Below are 20,038 nucleotides of genomic sequence, written 5' to 3' on the forward strand. Positions count from 1 at the left end.
ACTGGAAGTGGCTGACTGACAACACCAGCTTCGTAACTCCGCCAGAATATTGGGTTGTCTGTGGGGGTGATGTTTTCTTCATGGTGGGGGTCATGTAACGCACTGGGTTGGAGTATGCTACAATTGTATTTAAAAGTGTTTTTACATTCCAGCGGAGTTCAGGTTAGAGTTAATCAATGAGTCATGGTGCCTTCTTCAACATGAGAAGACTCTCTCCTGCCTTCAGGGCTGGTCGCCGCATGAATCAAATGATCCACATTCAACACACATCTGTAAAGGCCTTCCTTCGCATCCAGCTTTCCCTGTTTATTGATGAGCTTTGCTTAGCCTGGGCAGCCAAGTGGAATATGCAATGTAATACACTCTCCTTTAATTTAGGCTGCAGCTAGACACTGAATACCAATTTTCACTTATGACAAACATCTTTAGCCTCCGATGAAACATGAATTAAGAGATCCCCGGCGCCTGGGCACTTCAGATAGCCCTGGTTGTCCATATCTAGATGCTAAATCTCTCCATTTGATACCTCCTCCTTGCTCAATGAGCCTTAATGATCATGAATCTATACATCAACCTATACAACCCAGCCGCTACTGTAAGTCAAGATTCCTACCTGCATCAGCTTGGTACATTTCTGCCCCCCAAACATGTTCTATATTTAATGCAGCAAAAGTACTAACTAGAACCGCATGTACCCGCATGACAACAAAGACAGCAAAGGATGTACTACATTCATCAGTCAAACTCTGATCAGATTTTAAGTTGAGTCATGACAGGGCCACAAAGGCTTCGACTCAATGGTCAGTACCACGCTGTTGCGCTGTCTGCCAATTTGGAAGTTCCAGTGAGGCGGTAAAAATCGGTTATATCGGCATAACCATTATCTTGTCAGTTACCTCAACACCAACATCCATGAACCATACAATTACACTTCCACCGTGCACACAACTAAATGGCCACATTTGCTTTGTACACCTGATGTAAACATTCTCTTTTTGAAGGAATATATTGAGCAGAAATGAAATGAAGGCATGGCAACAATTGACACCATATAATTTTCTTTTTGTTCTTTTTTTTTATTTATTTATTGTTCCTCTTTCATTTTCGTGCTGTGGTTGACTTTTGGGAGGATTGTGTCAGACCAAAGTCATGAGCTTGCATGCAATGCAACATCACTAAAATCAAACTACTCGTAAATGAGTAGTGTAGTCTGGTAGAAACTGTCAGCTGCACAAAATTATTTGAAATAAGGACGATATGATTTGAAGATCATCTTTGTCGGATGCAACATATCGATCAGACCTGGGCAAAGTCCTGGGAGCCACATGCAGCCCTCTGACTTTAGTAATGCTTCCCTATCTGCTAATGCTTTCTCCATGCATATTCCTAACAGCAAAACATTAAACAGCAACACAAAAGAAGAGCACACTGAACCCCACTAAAGCAGAATCTGTTTGAAACTGTTGAAATTTTCTTGAGGCAGGGCCATTTTCCGATGACAACAGATGTGTTTACCTTTTAAATTTACTGGCAGGAAACAAGCTCACCATTGATGTCTGGGCTAAAATACAGACATAACAATATAAAAATACATTCAGAAGTCACAGCGCATTGCTCTCCCAGTGACGTCACTGTTCAGCGCCGATTATATTTTGCAAAACTATTAATAGCAAGCTTTATATTGAACGCACAAAGAGCAACGCATATTCACATTAAAGTGCAGGCGAAGACGTTATTTACGGTTCATCACACACTTTCAAAACACTTCACTAAGAACATAGCCAATGTATTCGCTCGGACTTTAATGTGACTTTAAGACCTGATTGAGAAAAGTTCAGTGTCCGAGAAAATAATTTACACCAGCATACAGAGACGGAATGATAGTAGAATCCACCACCGTCAGTTGTCAGTCTTGATCTCAGTGTTTGTTTACACGATATCTGCACTGGCCAAATGTGACAACATATATATATATATATATATATATATATATATATATATAGTGAGTTAGTCTTTTCCTGGAGAAGAATCCAGACTGTCCTGAGACATGAGTCACAGTTCAGTTCCATTTTTATTTTGTTAACCCTTTTGTTGACTTCAAGACCTGATTCATACCCCTGGTGAGACATTAATGGTTGTTCAGATCAAATGACTACATGTTATCCAGCAGGAACTCCAGCACCTCCGCCATCTGGTCCAGGTCATCTTCATTCTCTTCATCACTAACTGCCGGGCTTGACTGAGTTGACTGTGGTTTACTGCTGTCTGGAGGATTGGAGGAAGGTGAGGAAGATGATCACCATTCATGGACACAGTTACACCTGTTAAAGGCACACCGCGAAGTGCAATGCGTAACCAAGGTCGCCCTGACTTCGAGTTATTAGAAGTTATTAACAAAGTTGAGCTTGTGGGTTGTGTCACCTTTACAGAGGTGAATAGTTGCACTTCTCCACATATTACTGATTGCAAGTAGAGCTGCCCGCTGACTACAATGCATTTTTTCACCCGACCTTTAACAAGAATTCAGGTCAAAATTAAAATGGTAATAACCGTCAGATGGAGCAGGCTCATGATGTGGCAGAAGCACGTCATGTAGAACAAGATGGAATATAGAATTGGAACATACACATCAGAAGTACTGATAGGGGGGCGTCAAATGGTTTCTGGAAATGACAACACTGTTCCATATTGATAGGCTGATGACGCTTCATGAAACAGTGTCTTGTGTGTGTGTCCACTAGATGGCACACTGTGATCTTAAAACGTTGGATTTGCCATTTAATTGAAACCTCAAATCATTTTTTTTAAACCAAGAGTGCCATCTAGTGGGCACTGAAAATGACAACATTGTTTCGTGAAGCCTCATGAGCCCATAGCTTGTGCCTTCTTTTTGCCAATCGCATTCCTATTCCTTCTATTAACAATCAGTCATATGCGCACGCCATCTAGTCACTCAAATACAATCAGCTTCTGTCTCAGGTCAGCAAGACTGTTTGTCGACAATTCAGCAGCAGTGAAGACACTATACTGTGAATGAGCAATCATCACACAGTGGACACAATTTATCTATTTGCCACCTTGATAATTGGAACAGCATAGCGTACGCATCTTACCTGAATCATTCATGCGGTACATCTTCTTATTACCCTACACGCACACACACACACACAAGGTTAGACAAACATTCTGTTGGATTTCTCCTGACGTGAATAGCAAGTAAACACTCACTTCCTTATTTTTGTTGTGGAGGATGTTTGGCTTCTCTGTGTCTAGTTCATTTTCTCGCTCTTTCCTTTTCTTTCTAAGGAATGTAGATTGAAAAAAGAAAAGAAAAAAATAACATACAGACAATAGGACCCTCAGTATTATAATTTCCCTCTATTTCCCTCACGTCATTGTCATCTTCTTGTGTTTGTGAAGGATAAATGAGAGTGATAGACTTAGAAAAACCTTCACAACCGTTTCTAATTTTATCAGAACTGACTTACTGAACAGATGCGATGTGTGAAGTAGAACCATTGCTGTCAGGAACTCCTGAGACGTTACACACAGTCTGACCACTTTATAAACAGACATAATAAGATGGGAAATAAATGACTGTCACAGACAAAACAGAAGATTCCACTCACGGTGCGTGTGCAGGCTTCATGACCACATTCTCCAGAGGCATCATCTGGGCCCCGTCGCCCTGCAAAACAGGAGCATTTCTAGTTCTACTTAAATGTAGCTTGAGGTCATCAAGGACATTATGTAATGTCTGAATCACGATCAACTTGTTTGCCAATATGTAAGACTTTGTTGTTAGATTAAACCGCCAAGAAGGAACTGCAGCGGTGTTTTATTCACTTAGAAAAATGAGAAAACTGCTTTGTCCAGCTTTGTCATCCCGTCATCTGTTCAGTATCCCGACTGTTTCCCAATACAATCATTCTTTATGTAATAACAATGATACATTTTTATTGATATAGCACTGGTTAGAGCACTGCTTTACAGGCGGAACAGTGAGGAATGCTTGCACTTGCACGACCACGATGGTGGAAACACTCTCTTTGGAGGATGTTCCGTGAAGGCAAGCCAATAGAAGTGAGTTTTCAGCAGAGATTTTAAGATGCCGCTGCACGTCGTGTTTATTTAAACAAAACATGTACAACACCTACCTGATCGAGTACCACATTTGGGGGATTCATGCAGTTCTGCTGAGGCTGTGTTTGGATGAAGTAGAATCCAGATTTGGCTTGGATTCTTCCCGGCGGAATCATTATTGGACCTTGATTTAATATTTGTCCCGTTGTACTCAGTATTTGGCCATCAGGACCCATGAGTAAACCAGTGTTGGTTATGATTGATCCAGGAGGGGCCCTGACTTGACCAAGATGAGGCATCACCTGTCCTGGGTGGATCATCATGGGCGCAGATGACGCCAGTATTGGTCCACTGTACGTCTGCACTAGTCCAAGAGGATCCACTATTTGCCCATGATGAGCCATTATGGCCCCGGAAGTGGCTAAATATGAGCCGGCAGGACCCACTATGGTATTAGGGTGGGCTATCGTTGGCCCAGAGTGAGCCCTTATTTGTCCCGGATTAACAATAATTTGACCATCGGGCGTCATTATTTGTCCCGTATGGTCCCTCATTGTTCCAAGAGGAGCAATCAGTGGACGGTTTAGAGCCATTATTTGACCTTTATGAGGCATGATTTGACCACCAGAGGCCATCATTGTTCCAGGATGAGCCTGAATTTGGCCATAAGGGTTGAATGTTGGACTGTCATATACCATATGCCCTGTGTGTATGTTCATTGCTCCTGGGGATGCAACTAAGGTTCCAAAGGGCATTCTGCTAAGACCATCTGGGGGATTTGCTGGACTTCCAAATGAGTTTCCTGGCCCTTCTGTTCCACCCTCTTCTTGTCGGGGCACTTTTTGACCTTCAGAAGGACTCCATGCACTGGCATCCGCTGAGGTGGCTTCACTCGGACAGCCATCTTGGCTGTGTTGTTTGGCATGTGAGGTGTTTATTGGGGATCCTGGCCTAGGCGGCTTACTGTGCAAAGTAGTGGAAGTTGAAGGTGCTGCCAAAATGGAATTATTTTCAAGATCGCTTAGTTGGATTGTGGAGAACATCTCAACGTTCTCTCGCTTTGATATCTATGGGAGAAAAGTGGTAATTAATCAGTTACAATGCAAATGCAGATGTTTCTCAACCAATTGTTGGCTGGAATGGAGGTTGATGAAAAATAAAATGTGTAATTTTGACGCTTAGCTATCTTATCATATGTGCAATGACTATGAGGACTATACGTTGTTTGAAGCTCATATAGTGGGATTTTTTAGTAAGTAAATTGAAAAGGAAATAGAAAATTCTAATTCTTTTTTGTTTTACTTTCAGAATAAGGGCCAAGTGGAAACATTCTTGATCTTCCCTGCAGTGCGTTGCAGGCAGAGCATTGTCTGCCATTAATTCAGAGGCATTTAAAAATTCTTCCATGTGAGCCTGAGGTTTGAGTTGCATACCTCTATTCATGTAAAACATTGGAAGTTTATTTTTAAACTCCCAACCAACCCAAGTCCCTGTCCAAAAGCACAAGTTATCCTATTATCATTTTCTGAGAGATTATATCATTTCAGGTCCCCTAGTTGAAACCTTGAAACTAGTCTCATGACGCTGTTCCACAGAGCTAACAAAACTTGTTTTTCTGCTCAAATTCTTACCTGCTCCATCCAGTAAGGTTCAGTGGTGTGTTTGAATTTCAGCTGGCTTTTAAGAAGAGATTCTATTGAACAGAACTTTTCTGTTGGATGACGTGAATACTAATTATGTTAATGGAATGTGGGGAGTTATTAATTAGTGCTCGATGCTGCCCCCACTTTTTTTCATCACGTTTACCTTTCATTGTCATCACCTTTGACTTGCAAACGCCGGTCTCTTTGATGCTCAATTGGAAAGTAGGACAGAATGTACTAATGGAAATGAATTGAAAACCTAATTGAGTTATGACACAATAAAGATCAACTTGAAGATGTGGACTTTGGTGTCGTAAAACTGAGCAAAACAGTGATTTTTCAAAGCCTGACATAAAGATAAATGATCAGGATATAAAATGCACGACTGTCATAGCTAATACTGCATGAATCAAAAGTCAGTGAGCAGATGTGTTGAGCCTTCCTGGTGTAAAAGTGGTTGGTCAAAATTCAACATCAGCGCAGAGGAGGAGGCCCTCAAAAGCCCCAATTTGGGTGGAGATATCGACCAATGGGTATGTGCTCATTTTTATTTACAGCTAATGTCTATTATCTAGTGATGGGCCGATGAGGCTTCAAGAAACAATGCCTTTATTTTCAGAACCCAATGGCTGGCTCTGTCAGCTCTAAAACATTTGGATTGGAACATTTTTTTCAATGTATCATCACATTATTTTTTAAACCAAGAGCACCATCTGGTGGTCTCTTAAAGTGGGGACACTGTTTCACAGTGCCTTATCAGCCTGTCACTATTTGCATGTTGAAGCGTTGGTGTTTTCATTGGAGTAAAATGCAGCTTATGTGGCAATCCTTCCTGACGTTGCCAGACAAGACACCTTGACTGAAATGTGTTATGTGTTGTGCTACCCACAGCATCAGGATATACCACGGGAAGACAATTCTTCAAGTCACTTGAAGATAGCCACTACTGGACACCTTGGGAGTGAGTATGTGCTCTTTTTTACTTGATGTGCTGCCTATGGTATGGAGTAGCATCATGGTTCAATAGAGAGCGTGAGGAGTCGGATGCATTACAGAACTGAACAGAACGTGTTGCCCACACTGACACACACTCTGCTCCCTGTCTTGTCTCCACCTCACTGTGATCCGTCGGTGTGCTTGGTGTGGCCAGCTGGGTTTTCAGGAGCATGATGGTGCTGGCGGTTTCACACCAGGGCAATCCAGGTCCTGCAAATAGACTTGGGCTTCGGCTTCTTGGCTGAGATTGCTGAGTCTTGTGACTTCCCGGGCTTCCTGTTGTAAGGACTCCTGCAAATGAGATGCGTGGGAGACTCATTCTAAATCCAACCATCCAAAACAAGTGATTAAACTTAACCAGTACACTGAACCAAGCCTAAACCTAGTTATAATGACCTTATGTTTTCATCCTGAAATTGAGGCTTAACCTTGTAGGGTCTGGAAAAAGGGCGCCACCAGCAGGTGTTTTCCCCAAAACTGATCCTCACTTAGGATAGATATGCTTCAAAACACACACACAACTCCCAATTTAGCCACATGTCTTAGGTTTGGCTTAATGCATCACAGTGACTACCAGTGCAGACTGGTTTGCTCAAGGTTCTACCTCGCCTCAACCGCAAGTTTGCTTGTTTTGTGGGGTGTTTTACCATAATATATACAGTTACGTATGTTCGAATAGCTTAAATGCAACAATCATACACTTCACAGGTTTTAGACCACTGATGGTATAATACATCATCATGAGTACATGTCTTCATTTTCAGAGCTCCGCAGGTGATGCTGTTGGTTTAAAACAGACAAGAAGTTGGATTTCAATAATTCCAGACAGATTCCAGCACCTAACCACACACCATACCTAACTCTCTAGTCTCTCCTACTCTGCGAACACAGAGGGCCAGTGGGCGCATGCAACACTGGCTATTGGAAGCCAAGTGTGTTATTTCCATAATGAACATCTGTGGTACTACATGGTTCTCCAATGAAGCAGTTCTAATAGTCAGTGCCATCAATGCTGCATTGTAACTGAAATTTAATTAAATGTCATATAGTGGTGCCAGTGATTGCTGGTTTAAAAAATGAATCATCAAAAATCTCACTGAGCTTACCTACCTTTACTGGCCTGACATAACTCTACACCCAGTAAATCTCAGCAGGAGAACAAAGATGTAATGAAAATTCCAATGCGAAACTTTGCTACCTCACGCACAAAGAACAGTACCTTTCTTTCACTGAGGAGAAGGGATGTTGGGTGGAGTGGTGTCAATATTGACGGACACAGAGACCACATGAACACTGTCTTGAGTCTGCTGAGGAAAAGGTCCGCTTTCAAGAGTATTGTTTAAGTTCAGGACGAGGGTCATGGTGTCTGGGTTTTGAGGTGGCTCTGTTAGAAAATGGACAAACATCTGTTAAGATTGCGCAGGCCTGAACATCTGTTGCTCCTCTTGGTTTCAGCAGATGTGAAAATAGCTGCTGTTGTTGTGGTCAGCTTCCACATGAAATTTGATTGTTAATCATAATGTTACATTGCAGTTACTTTTAGTAATTACAGTTTACATCAGTAAATAGTATGTAGAGTCTCCAGGGCTGATGTCAAACTTCAGAGTATGATCATTGAAAACAAACACATGATTATGGTTTTAAAAAGACCTTTGATCTTACCAAATTCACTTCTCCTTTTAGCCTGAACACACAGAGCATATGAGATATGTGATATTACACATCACTGGGTTGTGCTCAGTGAACTGGGTATATCAAGTGGACACTTGATACATACAGGTTTGTTTGGGCTTCCTTGGTTGTCTTGCTCCTGCTCCCTGGCTCGCCGTCTGTATTTGGGCCTAAAAATGGAAAACGAAAGCCACAACAATATAAACAGAGTAACTACAAACAAATGCAAAATATCAGAAATGGCGAGTTTACTATACTTAGTGCAGTGTTTTTTTCAACCGGTGTGCCGGGGCACACTACTGTGCTGTGAGAGACTGTCAGGTGTGCTGTGGAAAAATGATCCAGTTGGTCCGGAGACAAACACCGGAACAATTAGAACGTGGTGACAATCTACCGCTGCTTGTCTATGTCAACAATTACGTGGATTCAGTCACATTCTTTCTATTCACTATAGATCTATAGATCTATATTGATGCGCTAATTTGTCTGTCAGTCAAAGCAGTGCTGGCGGGGGCCGCGGTGTTCCTCTTCCCACTCACTCACAGCGAAGAAACTGGTCAAACTTTCAGCTGTTTATAACCTTAAAAATTTCACTACACACCTACATGACAGAGCTAAGAACTAGAGGTTGCCGTTTTTGTTTGTTTGTGTTTTATTATTTTTGTAAATGTATTCATTTTTTCTTTTTTTAGACAGGCCGCCGGGAAATTAACATACTGTCTTGGGGCAAGTCGCTTTGTTGGCAGAAACCACCAACTACTCAGCTAGGAGTAGCCTGTTAAGTTTTATTTGGTGTGAAAGTAGTGACACAGTTCTGCCATTATTGAAACCATTTGCATAAACACATTCAGGAGCTCAGGACTACATCCAGGAGTATATTGCACAGTTTTGTCATTGACAGAAAAGAAATGTTTCCTCTGCGCACAGAGAACTTTGTAAGAATAGTCTGCAGAAGTATAGGTGACTGACAGATGCGCAGAACCGCCAGGAGATGTATTTATCTGGTTACCAACCCTCTGACGACAAATAGAAAAAGAAGTCAGTTATATCTACTTTCCAGTGCGATACAGACATATTAGCTGGGAAATATCTCTTTTGTCTAGGGCTTTAAATTATTTACAAAAGACTAAAACCTAACATGTTCTATCCGATCCTCAACTAACCATTCATTCCTGACAGTGTTTCCTAGATGGTGTAAACTTTTGCCCATTATAATTCCCTTCCCTCGATTCCCCTGATAGTGACAGCATTAAGTTGCTTCTACACTAATCACTCTTGATCTGAAAGAGCAAATGAGAGGGAAGGTTGAGAAAACACACCAGGGAAATGTCAATAGTGCAGTTGCTGCACACATTTCATCCTCTGTAATTTGGAAGCCGTCAAATTGAGAATAAATTCTCTATATTTAATTGCCTCCAATTTGTGTCCATTCTTGGAACATTGTATTAATTGTATAAGAGTTAAAGGTTAAAGTATAGACAGTGATCTTGGAAAACCTCTTGGGAAAACTACATGTATGAATTTGAAAAGTCCAAGCCCTTTTCTTCTGAGCGACAGAGAGCTGCCCAGACAGTAAGAACAGCTGATTCCACTGAGAGAGAGAGACAGAACGCAGCGAGGAAGGGAGTGGATATTTTGTTAGACATACCGCTGTCAATTAAAATTATTGGAAGGTGTTTTTACATTTTTACTATGCCAAAAGTATGTGGAAGATATTATCTAACCTCCTCCAATATACACTTACCTTCTTAAGGAGAGGCAAGGGATCCATCAACCCCTGGAGAGGTTGACAGTGAATAAGGACTTCTCTGGGAGTGGACTGGACCGGTCCAGAGGAAGCCGTCATCCCAGAAGTGGCTGCCATTTGAAACACTGGATATGTCACTGTATGTTCTGTCGGTGGGTGACGTGTCATCGCTGCATGTGGAGTACACAATGGTCCAGATAGCATAGGTGCATTGTTTGGCCAGATGAGATGAGGCGTCACTGGCCCCAGCACACTTATCATTGACCGTGATGGAGCCATCACAGCACTGGGCAGAGCTGGTCCAGACAGGGCACACCCTGGTCTGCAAAAGGGTCTAGCTGACTGCAGATGGCCCTGAAGCACTGGATCCCCAGGTGCCATCATTGGACCATTGTGGACACCAAATTGCCCACAGCGATTCATGAAGGAGGCTTCATTTGTCACTGCCAACCCTGGATGCATGGCCATTGGATCATTTAAAGCCAGATATTGCTCAGGAAAAGCCACGCTTTGACTCCCATTGAACAAGTCTCCGGGGAAATTCACCGGCCCAGGAAATGTCACTGAAAAACGAAGAGCTTAATTTATACTGGTCTTCATAGGCATAGCAAATATTTGTCGTTTGATTTCACCTCCAACTCTTTCCATGTGGCTGATGGGAAGCAGAGGGTAGTAGAGACCTGGTGGAGTTTGAAAAACTTCAAGTCAGAGACATTTTTCATCAGTTGAATAATTTTGTCATCCATTTTCTTGATATAAATGTCCCGCGCTGAGAAACGTGACCCTGTTGTATGATGAACCATGGGGACCTTGTGTTGTTAAAGTATCGAGATGGTTGTGAACGGCTTAGCATAAACATCTGATAGAATCAGGTGATTTACGATCACACAACCCAGACAACATTTATCTTCCTCACTCCTACTTCCACTTTGAGCTGCATTTCGAAACCGCAACACATGTATTTGCTGAACCGTGGCATCCGCAGCATGGTTATGGAGTGTGATCAACTGAGAGAGCCACGTCAACCAAGAAAACTGAAGGTACTCGTAGGACTAGTTTACTAACATCATACTGAACGCCACTTTTTTCACGCGTCGCATTGGCAATGCATTAACATGCGTCACTGAAGGCTGCCGTTTTTGTCAGTATAGGACCCAAAGGCAACTTTCCGGACATCAATATATGACGCCATGGGGGTGAGGATGGGTTGAATAAAGCATGTTAACATAAAAAGGGAACTGTAGAAAGAAAAAGGCAGGTTTTTGAGAGGTTGGTATTAAGTAAGCCATGGAGTGGCACTATTTTCAATCTACATGTACTAATGTGTCAGTTTCTATTTAAATCCCCTTTAGCAGACATGCATTTCAGTCGGCCTTCCAGCAAGGAGTAGGAGCGATATGAGGAGTTGTACAGTATATAGCAACTCACATCCAATGTAATTCTGCGAAGAGAGCTACAGAATTTGACATCCGACCCTCTGGTATGCTACAAAGGAAGGAAAATGTTTTTGCTCCACTGAAACACCTATGTGTCAGAATGCAACGCAGAAGGCCACAGGGCGCTTGAAGGACAGTATCTTTCAAGATTGGGTCAGTTTCACTGGCTTCCTTGCAGTCTGGATGTATCTCTTCCAAACCCTGGTGACAGGCTCTGGATTACAGGCCAATGGATTAATAATTGTCAGGTCTTATTTATCAGTACACCCTTTAGATGTATCACATCACAGCTGATGACTAACCTTTTTTTATATCAGCACTCTGAAAAGTCACAGTTTATAAGTCCAACCATCAGGTTTCTCACCATGCACTGCATCCTCAGCAAAGAACAAACTTTCCATTTTTTTCACCAGTGCGTCCGTCCAACCTTTAAAAGAGAAAGAAAATATTTTTGTTGTAATTCTGTAGCGTTCATGCTGCTAAAAATGGTGCCTGCTATAATTGTAGTTATTTTACTTTGAAAAAGAGTGATGGAAGAAGGCTTTCTATCACTCGGGTCTGTGATCACAACTGAGAGAAGTCCCGACTCCGTATTAAAATACAAAGCTTTTTTCAACAGTATGACATCACAAGTTTCCAAATTCTGAGAGCACTCAAACCTAAGCCATGCTTTACTCTTTGTTTTTATGCACATGTTCTTTTTGGAATCCTAAGATACTAAGATAGCAAAACTGCATCAGAGTTCTTTATGCCCTTTATTTGTTTCACCTTGCCATCCATTGATATCGCAAACTCTTGTTTTGATGGTCCTGCTGGTCAGTAAGTCCATGGCATGGCATTTCACAATAGTAAAGCAAGCAAACCCGCCATTCATAAGCTGTTTTGTTTTTGTCAAATTTGCAAAAATTTTTCATTCCAACTCACCGTTTCCAAATGTCTCAGAAGTCAAATGTGAACAGCTGTGAAACTGGATTCCTATGATTTTATTTAAACCCATTGATGGTGTCAGCAAAGAAAATAGGTGAAAGGCGAAAGGGACATCAGTACTTTAGTGCAAAAAGATTGCTTTGCTCCATCAAAAAGATACATAGAATTATACTTGTCATATAGTAAAACTATTGGTTCCCTATTGTAACAAATCTTTTTAGATTTATTTTGAGCATTTAAAAATGGTTTCTGTCTAGTCTGCAAATTGCATCTAGTAACAACTCTGTATTTGAGTTCAAATGGGCAATTTTGACCTTTTTTATTGAATGAATACCTATTTCAATACCACATCAAACATGGATACAACAGTTATTTGATCATCAACTTGATCTGAGCGATTGAAAAGGTGCAGCGAGACAGATTCAGACAGAACAGTCCTTATAACTTCTGCCCCTTTTTTTAATGTACAGTATTTCCTTTTTCCAGATGGGTTAAGGTGTTGATTATTTAATTCCATGTGAACTTTGAAAAACACTCGAACACAATCACTGGGTAAATGCATTGGGTGGATCATGTGTTGAATGTTGGACTGGACTATGAGTTGACTGATATGATCCTGGGGCTGCCACGCAGAGGGATGCATCGGATCCCTCTCCAGCTCTCGTGTTGCGTTAATTGTAACTAAAATGTGTGCATGCGAAAAGATCAGGTATACATACCATTCAATGATACAAGGTGTCTTCTTGTGTTTTGTTTTTTTTTCTTCGTCCTTCTGGGTTCTTGACATAATGTTTACATTTGTTTCCTTCTTCCAGCTCTAAAACCAGGTCTGTATCAGTCTCTCGTTCACTTAGTCCCCCAGTTTTTTGGATCATTTTGAAAGTCTCTATGTTCAGGTCTATTTGTCCAGTGGGTCACTTAGAAAGCAAGTGCTACTTATGGGTCTGACTGTGGCTGGACCAGATGCCATCTGGTTTAAAAGGAAATATAGTGGTGTACCGCCTGTGCCAGCGACCCCAGGGACTGTGCACCGGGTGCTGGGAAGCAACTTGAGCAACTCTCAATCGCATTTTAACGGCAGAGCTTGGTTTTGTTTCGGACTGAGATGTATGCAGCACCAAGGAACATGTTGAAATGAAACAATAATCACACACAGACACACTCGTACAGCTATATTTGTGGGGACATTTCAATTTCACGCTTACCCCAGCCTCTCACCCTAAACCTAACCTAAAACAAATGGCTAACCTTAACTTGGACCAACTTCAAATGAATTTAGTCCTCAAATATGAGACTAAACCTCGTAGGGACCAGCAAAAGGGACCCACAAGTAGGTGTTTTTCCAAGTATTTGTCCCCACAAGTGTAGCTATATAAGGACTCTAGACCGAACAAAACAAAATAAATGGCTAAACCTAACCAGGATTGTAAACTCTACGACTAGACTCTATTTTAATGAAGGCATCAGAAGTCCTCTTTGGCTGTGTGTCTGAATGGTTGCATCTCATTGATCTCAATGATCCCTTGTGAACCCTTGTGACCAATCGTGTCTTTATTTGGGCAGTAAATTGTATCCAGTATAATATCTACATCTAAAGGTCAAAGTTGCTCAGTGACTGTTTATTGACTGATTTTAAAGTACTACTTTCAAAAAGACAGCTTGTCAGTTAAATGGATGTTTATTAATATCCAGCTGCAAACCCATGTTTGAAATTGAATTGGATTGAAATGTTAATTCTTCACCACCATCATGTGGTGAAAATAAAGAATTGCTCCATGATGGAAATGAATGATAGGACTTGGAAAAAGTTGTTACATTTGGTGCACAGCATAAGTCACGAAAATCTTTAGAGCTCAGTTAGTGGTGCTATTGATTTTACAATGACGTGACGTTTCGCTGAAACGGTTTTTCATATGCAGTGCTGGCCTGATGAGGTTTCATGAAACAGTGACCATAGTTTCAGAGATGCTTGTATTAAAAATGAAATTGATCTTCAAATACAAAGATTTTCGAGTGCATAGTGACGTCTAGTAGGCAACAGGACACTGGCTCAAGAAGTCTCATCGGTGGTGATGGACTGACGAGGCTTCATGAAACAGTGTCATTATTTTCAGTTTAAAAATGATATGTGGTTTCATTGAAATGGTAAATCAAATCCAAAGACTTGAGGGAGCGCCATCTAGTGGGCTCGGAAATAATGGAGGCTGTTTCATCATCATCTACACCACATCACTACAAACAATGGTTGGATCCACAATTGTGGGTATGCAGAGGGTAAGTCAATGTGCACGTCCAAAACTTTTGATGATGTAAGAAATGGGGCTTTGTTGTCTTTCACTTTGGTACATTGATGTTCTCAATGATTACATCACAAAATGTTTTATATTTGTCAAATATAAAATAAGTCGTATTTTGGCTTTTTTCAGTCCTCTTGAGGTATTAGATTAGTTGAAGGAAGTGGACTCCAAATCTGTACGGCCAGAACATGAGAACATGAATTGAGCGGATATTTTGTCGTGGATTTGGACAGTGCGGTTTGCTGGCATCATCCATGTCAAAGACCAAACCATCTCTCAGAGCAACTGGTGACAATGGAAGAGGCAAAGAGGAGGAGGTCTGTGTTTATTACAAGTGTGGCAGATGCAGCATAATCAAGGAAGTCATGAGCAAAAGACCAGGCTGGATTGAAGTCAAGGAAGATTCTGAGTGTGACTTTAACTGGTGTGACGTGGTATGGCTCAGAAAGGAAGTGGAATATTCACAGCTGAAGAAGCATGTCAAGATCAATCACTTTTTCAATCATTATGAGCTGACTGGAAAAAACCTCATGGCAAAGAACCTCAGAAAATGCCAAAGGAAATCGGAACGAGATCCTAATTCTATGGGAATGTATGACTTTTTTCCAGAAACATATGCTCTGCCTAATGATTACACTCTTTTTGTGGAGAGGTTTAAAAGATGCCCTGGTAATATTTGGATCATGAAACCCGCAGCAAGCTCTCAGGGAAAAGGCATCTTTCTATTCCGAGAACTTAAAGACATTGTGGATTGGAAGGTGTCATGGCGGACACTGGAGGAGGATAAAGAGGAGGCTAAAGCACCAAGCTATGTCGTCCAGCGCTACATTGAGAACCCATACCTTATCAATGGACGGAAATTTGACCTCAGAATTTATGTGTTGGTTACTTCATTTGTACCAATGAAAGCATGGCTCTATCGCGACGGCTTTGCCCGCTTATCGTCGACTCGCTTCTTCCTCGGAAGTATTCACGACAAATATATGCACCTCACAAATATAGCGATTCAAAAACAAGCACGTGACTACGACCGTCACAAACCTTGCAAGTGGCAAATGCAGCAGCTCCGAAGTTACCTGACCGCAAAGCACGGCCGGGTGGTTGTGGAGACGTTATTCAATTCAATTGATAACATCATCATCGGTAGCTTGAATAGTGTGCGAGATGTGATGATAAAAGACACACACTGCTTCGAGCTTTATGGATATGATATTCTGCTGGATGACAGTCTGAAACCATGGTTATTGGAGGTGAATGCATCACCCTCAATGATACCAAGCAGCCCACAGGATTACCACTTGAAGTTTGGGCTGCTGGAAGACACTTTAAATGTCATTGACATGGAAGGACGATTGAGTGGCAAAGAGAAGAGAGTGGGTGGCTTTGATCTGATATTGGATGATGGTGTTGTCCTCCGAGAGGACGAGAACTCAAAGACAATGTGCAAATCAGTGTTTGGTGCCAACTCACACTTAGGATGCATCAACAACAGGGAAAAGCAGCTTTCATGCCTTTTCTTTGCAAGAGGCCTCCAAGGTGAATTATCATGTAGCGCCTGTTTGCACTGGAGTCGGCAGGGACTCTTTTGCTGTGGCAGTCTACTGACAATGGGAATGTTGGGCATCCCATACTGGTGCCAAAGGTAGCCTTCAGTGTTGCATGTTGACTCATGGGTGTTTCAATGGAGTACAAATGGAGTGATCTCCAGGCGGGAGGAGCAGCACGAGTGTGCAGGGTGTGGCAGCTTTCTTCAGTAAGTCCTGCTGGATGTCAGTTATTATTTATAACTTCATATGTGGCTGTGCTCCTCACTGACGGTCGCAGTCAGGCAATTTTGACACGTTGTCACGTGTAGAACGCGTAGAACTCAACCTTCGTCTTTTACATGACGTACTGCCTACAGCTTTAGGATATGCCGCGGAAAGCAGAACATACGCTTCAATTGAAAATGTAATGCATCGACATACAACGCTGAAGGCTGCCTTTGGCGTCAGCAACGGACACAAATGTCCTCTTCCCCAAAGTCAATACACTGTATGATGCCATGGGAGTGAGCATGGGTTGGATAAGGTGAGAGTGGCAGAAAACAGTAATGGTATGGACATCGTTGAATATCATTCTTCAGAAAATGGAGCATCCAAGTCGGGTCTGTGCTTTTGAGGTGTTGGTAACTATGATTCTTATCTTCAACAGGTGAGGACCAGCGGGATCCTGGGCTTATCCCAAGGCACTGTCCGTTGAAAGACCTTCAAACGCACTAAGACACCCAATTCCAGTCTCGGTTTGTGACCAAGTCACCTGCCTGACTTCAAATGAACCTGGAGAATCACGAGAAGGACCAGCAACCAAGATTTGTTTTTTGTCTGCTAGAACTACAAATTTTGGAACATCATCAAATGTCCATAACATGACAGTAACCCTACATTTTGAGACATTACTAGAACCTTCACTTGTCTTTCCTCACAGTGCATAGACAGCTAGTTTCATGCTCCGTGTTTGTGTTGCCCACAAATGCTCCTTACGCATCCCATTTTAATACGCTGTGATACCATCTGCTTCTCTGATTGTGTGGATAGTAAAACTGTTTTCAATATACTCCGCCCCTATTATGGGAATGAGCTCTTCTTTTTTCTCATCTGGCTCTTTGAAATGACAATATAGTCTGCAGTTAACTCATCCGTTTCCACGTGGAACACCAGGCAAGAAACAGAAACAATTCCATCTGTCCTCAACTGTGTCAGGTTTACTCTATTAAGTCATTTTTTGTGTTTCAATTTTCAAATCAGATCATCCATATTTTAATTTTGGGTTTCATACAGTAGGGAATGGAAGCTTGTTTTGTCTTTATCCGTTGAAGCTCACATTAACATAGGAAAGCAAACAGCTGCTAGTAAAATGCGTAAATGATTTTCATAGTCTACGAGCCAATCACGATAGAGAAGGTGGCACAGGCTGCTGGTGAGGCTTTGATTCCTCCTACACATACACACTTATTCAAAGAGTCTCATGACGTAATATTGACGTTGAGGAAGCAGACTTGTGCGTCGTATGCTGATGCCGATGGCAGCCGGTAGCATTGCGTGTTGATGAATAAAGCTTTCAATTGAAGCCATCCACGGCATATCCTAATACCATGGACAGTGCATCACGTAATAGAAAGATGGAGTGTGGGGCTAGGCAAGCCATGCATGGTGTGTTTCAGTCAAGGACAATGCTTTTACTCCATTGAAATGTCTATTCGTCAACATGCAACACGGAAGGCTGCCTTTGGAGTCAGTATAGGACGCAGATGTCCACTTCCCAACATCAGCATACTTCACCGTGGCAGTAAGGATGGGGTGGTCATCGGCTACACTTTTTTTTTTAACACTGTTTTTAAAGCTGATGCTCCTCTAACTCAACCCCACAGCTTCAACTGCATGGCAGAATGAGTGCATCTTGTTTGACCTGCACCACAGAGCTAAAGGATTTAATGGTAAACATGACGTCGCAGAGCCTTGACCGCTGGAACATCTTACTATGGACATCCCTGTGATAGGATGTCTATCAACTCGATTACAACTTTTTATGAGGTGTTTGTGTGGCAATTGCATTATGATGACAACAAATGTTGCTGTAGAGCAGTGGTTTTCAACCTTTTTTAAACCAAGGCACACTTGGTTCCTTGATCCTAAGGTACACTAGCCAAGGAACCTCAGCCAACGTGCAATAATGCTTGTAGAAAATCCTTTTCAATTGGTAAAAAATAGTAGCTACTGACACTTGGCTACTTTGGCATATTAGCAGAAACAAAACGCAGAAAGGAGTGGGCTATATGGCAAAAATGTATCATTATATTTAGTTATTTTTAAGTGTTTTAATTTTATCACAATCTCTTTTGTATGATTTTATGCTAGTTTGGGTAATTTTCAGACAAATCTTTAACATTCTATAACTTGCTTTAATGACAACGATTCTTTATCTCTTCACCTTGTGGAACTCATTTATTTGGCTCTGCATTTGTGTTTTAGCCAACTTTTAAACAACAAAGCAAACTTTGATGATGTACAAGTTTCAATAAAGTTTTGAAGTGATACATCACATTAGCCGTTAGCTCTGTTAGGTCTGCTTTGCCAGCAGTCTTTGGCATCACGGGTCGGACATGGTGCACTCCATCGTTCTGTCAGGAAGGTGTGTGGTCAAGTTAGAGCCACATCAGGTTTAAAGACAACTAGATGTTGCTCACTTGACTGGCTTCTTTGCTGTGAGTGTGTGGGAAGAGGAGCGTTGCGTGCAGCACTGTGAGTGGACGAATCGCGTCAGCATAACTAGTGTCCAGAAGAATGTGATCGAATATATGTAATCGCCTCACGTTGGTAGGTCATCAACACATTCTAATTGTTCATAATTTCATGTCATCATATGGTCCACCTCTATCTCTGGACCAATAAGGTGAAGTTGAAAAACATGGCCGTAAGAAATGCAATGCATTAAGTGAGTGACTATAGCGAAATATGTCAAACACTTGAAATAGTGGACCGAATGCTTATCAAATAGACATTATCCAACTAACTTGTCAGCGGTGCTTCTAGATGAGGAGAAGATGCATTGCGCTTATCCTGCTCTGTCTCTTTTGTTTCATACGCAAAATAATAATAAAGAAAGATAAAACAGCCATTAGAAATGAATACTACAGGCCTTGGATGTGAGACCCTACATGGTCAATTTTAACATAGTAAAACTGTTCTCAGACACAGGTTTTGTCTGTCAAGGTTGGTCCTTCATGAAACCAGTGATTTCAAATAGGTTTTATCTGGGTATATGAATGACGATGTTTGTCTGTCTCTTTAATTATACAGGCTTATATGTCAAAACATTTGTAAGGAGGACTCAAAAAACTGTATTTTTCGATTCCTGATTATAAACATCCCTGTCCGGTCAGTTTATTGCTGTCATTTTTTCAGGGAGAGTGAATGAGTTCATATAAAGAATCTATAAAACCATTTAAGGTCATTCAACTGAAATTTGTTCTTGTAAAAATTTGTTTGAAGAGTGTTTATTATATATATATATATATATATATATATATATATATATATTTTATAAAAATATATATATATATATTTTTTTTTTTTCCCAATATTAAAAAAAAAAAAAAAAAACATTGCAGAAAGTATGACAGTGTGGCGGAACCCACTGTCAGTGGGGTCTTTAACTCCCACCTTCGGGAGAGTTTCTCCCAGATCCCGAGGGAGGTAG

General features: G+C 41.4%; 3 protein-coding genes across 6 annotated transcripts; 1 reads left to right on the forward strand and 2 right to left on the reverse strand.

The window, feature by feature from the left end:
* Positions 1-1,114: 1,114 nt before the first annotated feature.
* On the reverse strand, positions 1,115-5,802 carry LOC128759282 (uncharacterized). 3 transcript variants are annotated; one of them, XM_053866146.1, is made up of 8 exons: positions 5,715-5,802; positions 4,158-5,150; positions 3,630-3,688; positions 3,489-3,560; positions 3,229-3,301; positions 3,114-3,147; positions 2,183-2,265; positions 1,115-2,117 (listed from the first exon to the last, which is right to left on the reverse strand). In XM_053866146.1, exons 1-8 carry the CDS (start codon positions 5,721-5,723, stop codon positions 1,770-1,772), a joined length of 1,671 nt encoding a protein of 556 aa, XP_053722121.1. In that variant the 5' UTR covers positions 5,724-5,802; the 3' UTR covers positions 1,115-1,769. The 3 variants fall into 3 exon arrangements, with proteins under 3 accessions (XP_053722121.1, XP_053722122.1, XP_053722123.1); XM_053866147.1 differs by having other exon boundaries at positions 1,950-2,117; positions 2,183-2,261; XM_053866148.1 differs by having other exon boundaries at positions 2,001-2,265.
* A 163-nt stretch (positions 5,803-5,965) lies between these two features.
* Positions 5,966-12,591, reverse strand: LOC128759579 (uncharacterized). Its single transcript, XM_053866641.1, has 9 exons — positions 12,501-12,591; positions 11,941-12,003; positions 10,773-10,820; positions 10,138-10,703; positions 9,363-9,409; positions 8,500-8,563; positions 8,385-8,406; positions 7,942-8,106; positions 5,966-7,013 (listed from the first exon to the last, which is right to left on the reverse strand). The coding sequence occupies exons 1-8, from the start codon at positions 12,571-12,573 to the stop codon at positions 7,949-7,951; spliced, it is 1,041 nt and encodes a 346-aa protein (XP_053722616.1). The 5' UTR covers positions 12,574-12,591; the 3' UTR covers positions 5,966-7,013; positions 7,942-7,948.
* Positions 6,131-19,590, forward strand: LOC128759578 (probable tubulin polyglutamylase TTLL9). 2 transcript variants are annotated; one of them, XR_008414594.1, is made up of 3 exons: positions 6,131-6,259; positions 6,618-6,687; positions 16,994-19,590. XR_008414594.1 is itself a non-coding variant. In XM_053866640.1 (2 exons), the coding sequence occupies exons 1-2, from the start codon at positions 15,055-15,057 to the stop codon at positions 17,059-17,061; spliced, it is 1,350 nt and encodes a 449-aa protein (XP_053722615.1). In that variant the 5' UTR covers positions 14,914-15,054; the 3' UTR covers positions 17,062-19,590. The 2 variants fall into 2 exon arrangements, 1 of the variants encoding a protein (XP_053722615.1); XM_053866640.1 differs by lacking the exons at positions 6,131-6,259; positions 6,618-6,687 and adding an exon at positions 14,914-16,336.
* Positions 19,591-20,038: the final 448 nt, after the last annotated feature.

The sequence above is a fragment of the Synchiropus splendidus genome, chromosome 5 (assembly GCF_027744825.2).
Source record: "Synchiropus splendidus isolate RoL2022-P1 chromosome 5, RoL_Sspl_1.0, whole genome shotgun sequence".
Classification (NCBI taxonomy): domain Eukaryota; kingdom Metazoa; phylum Chordata; class Actinopteri; order Syngnathiformes; family Callionymidae; genus Synchiropus; species Synchiropus splendidus.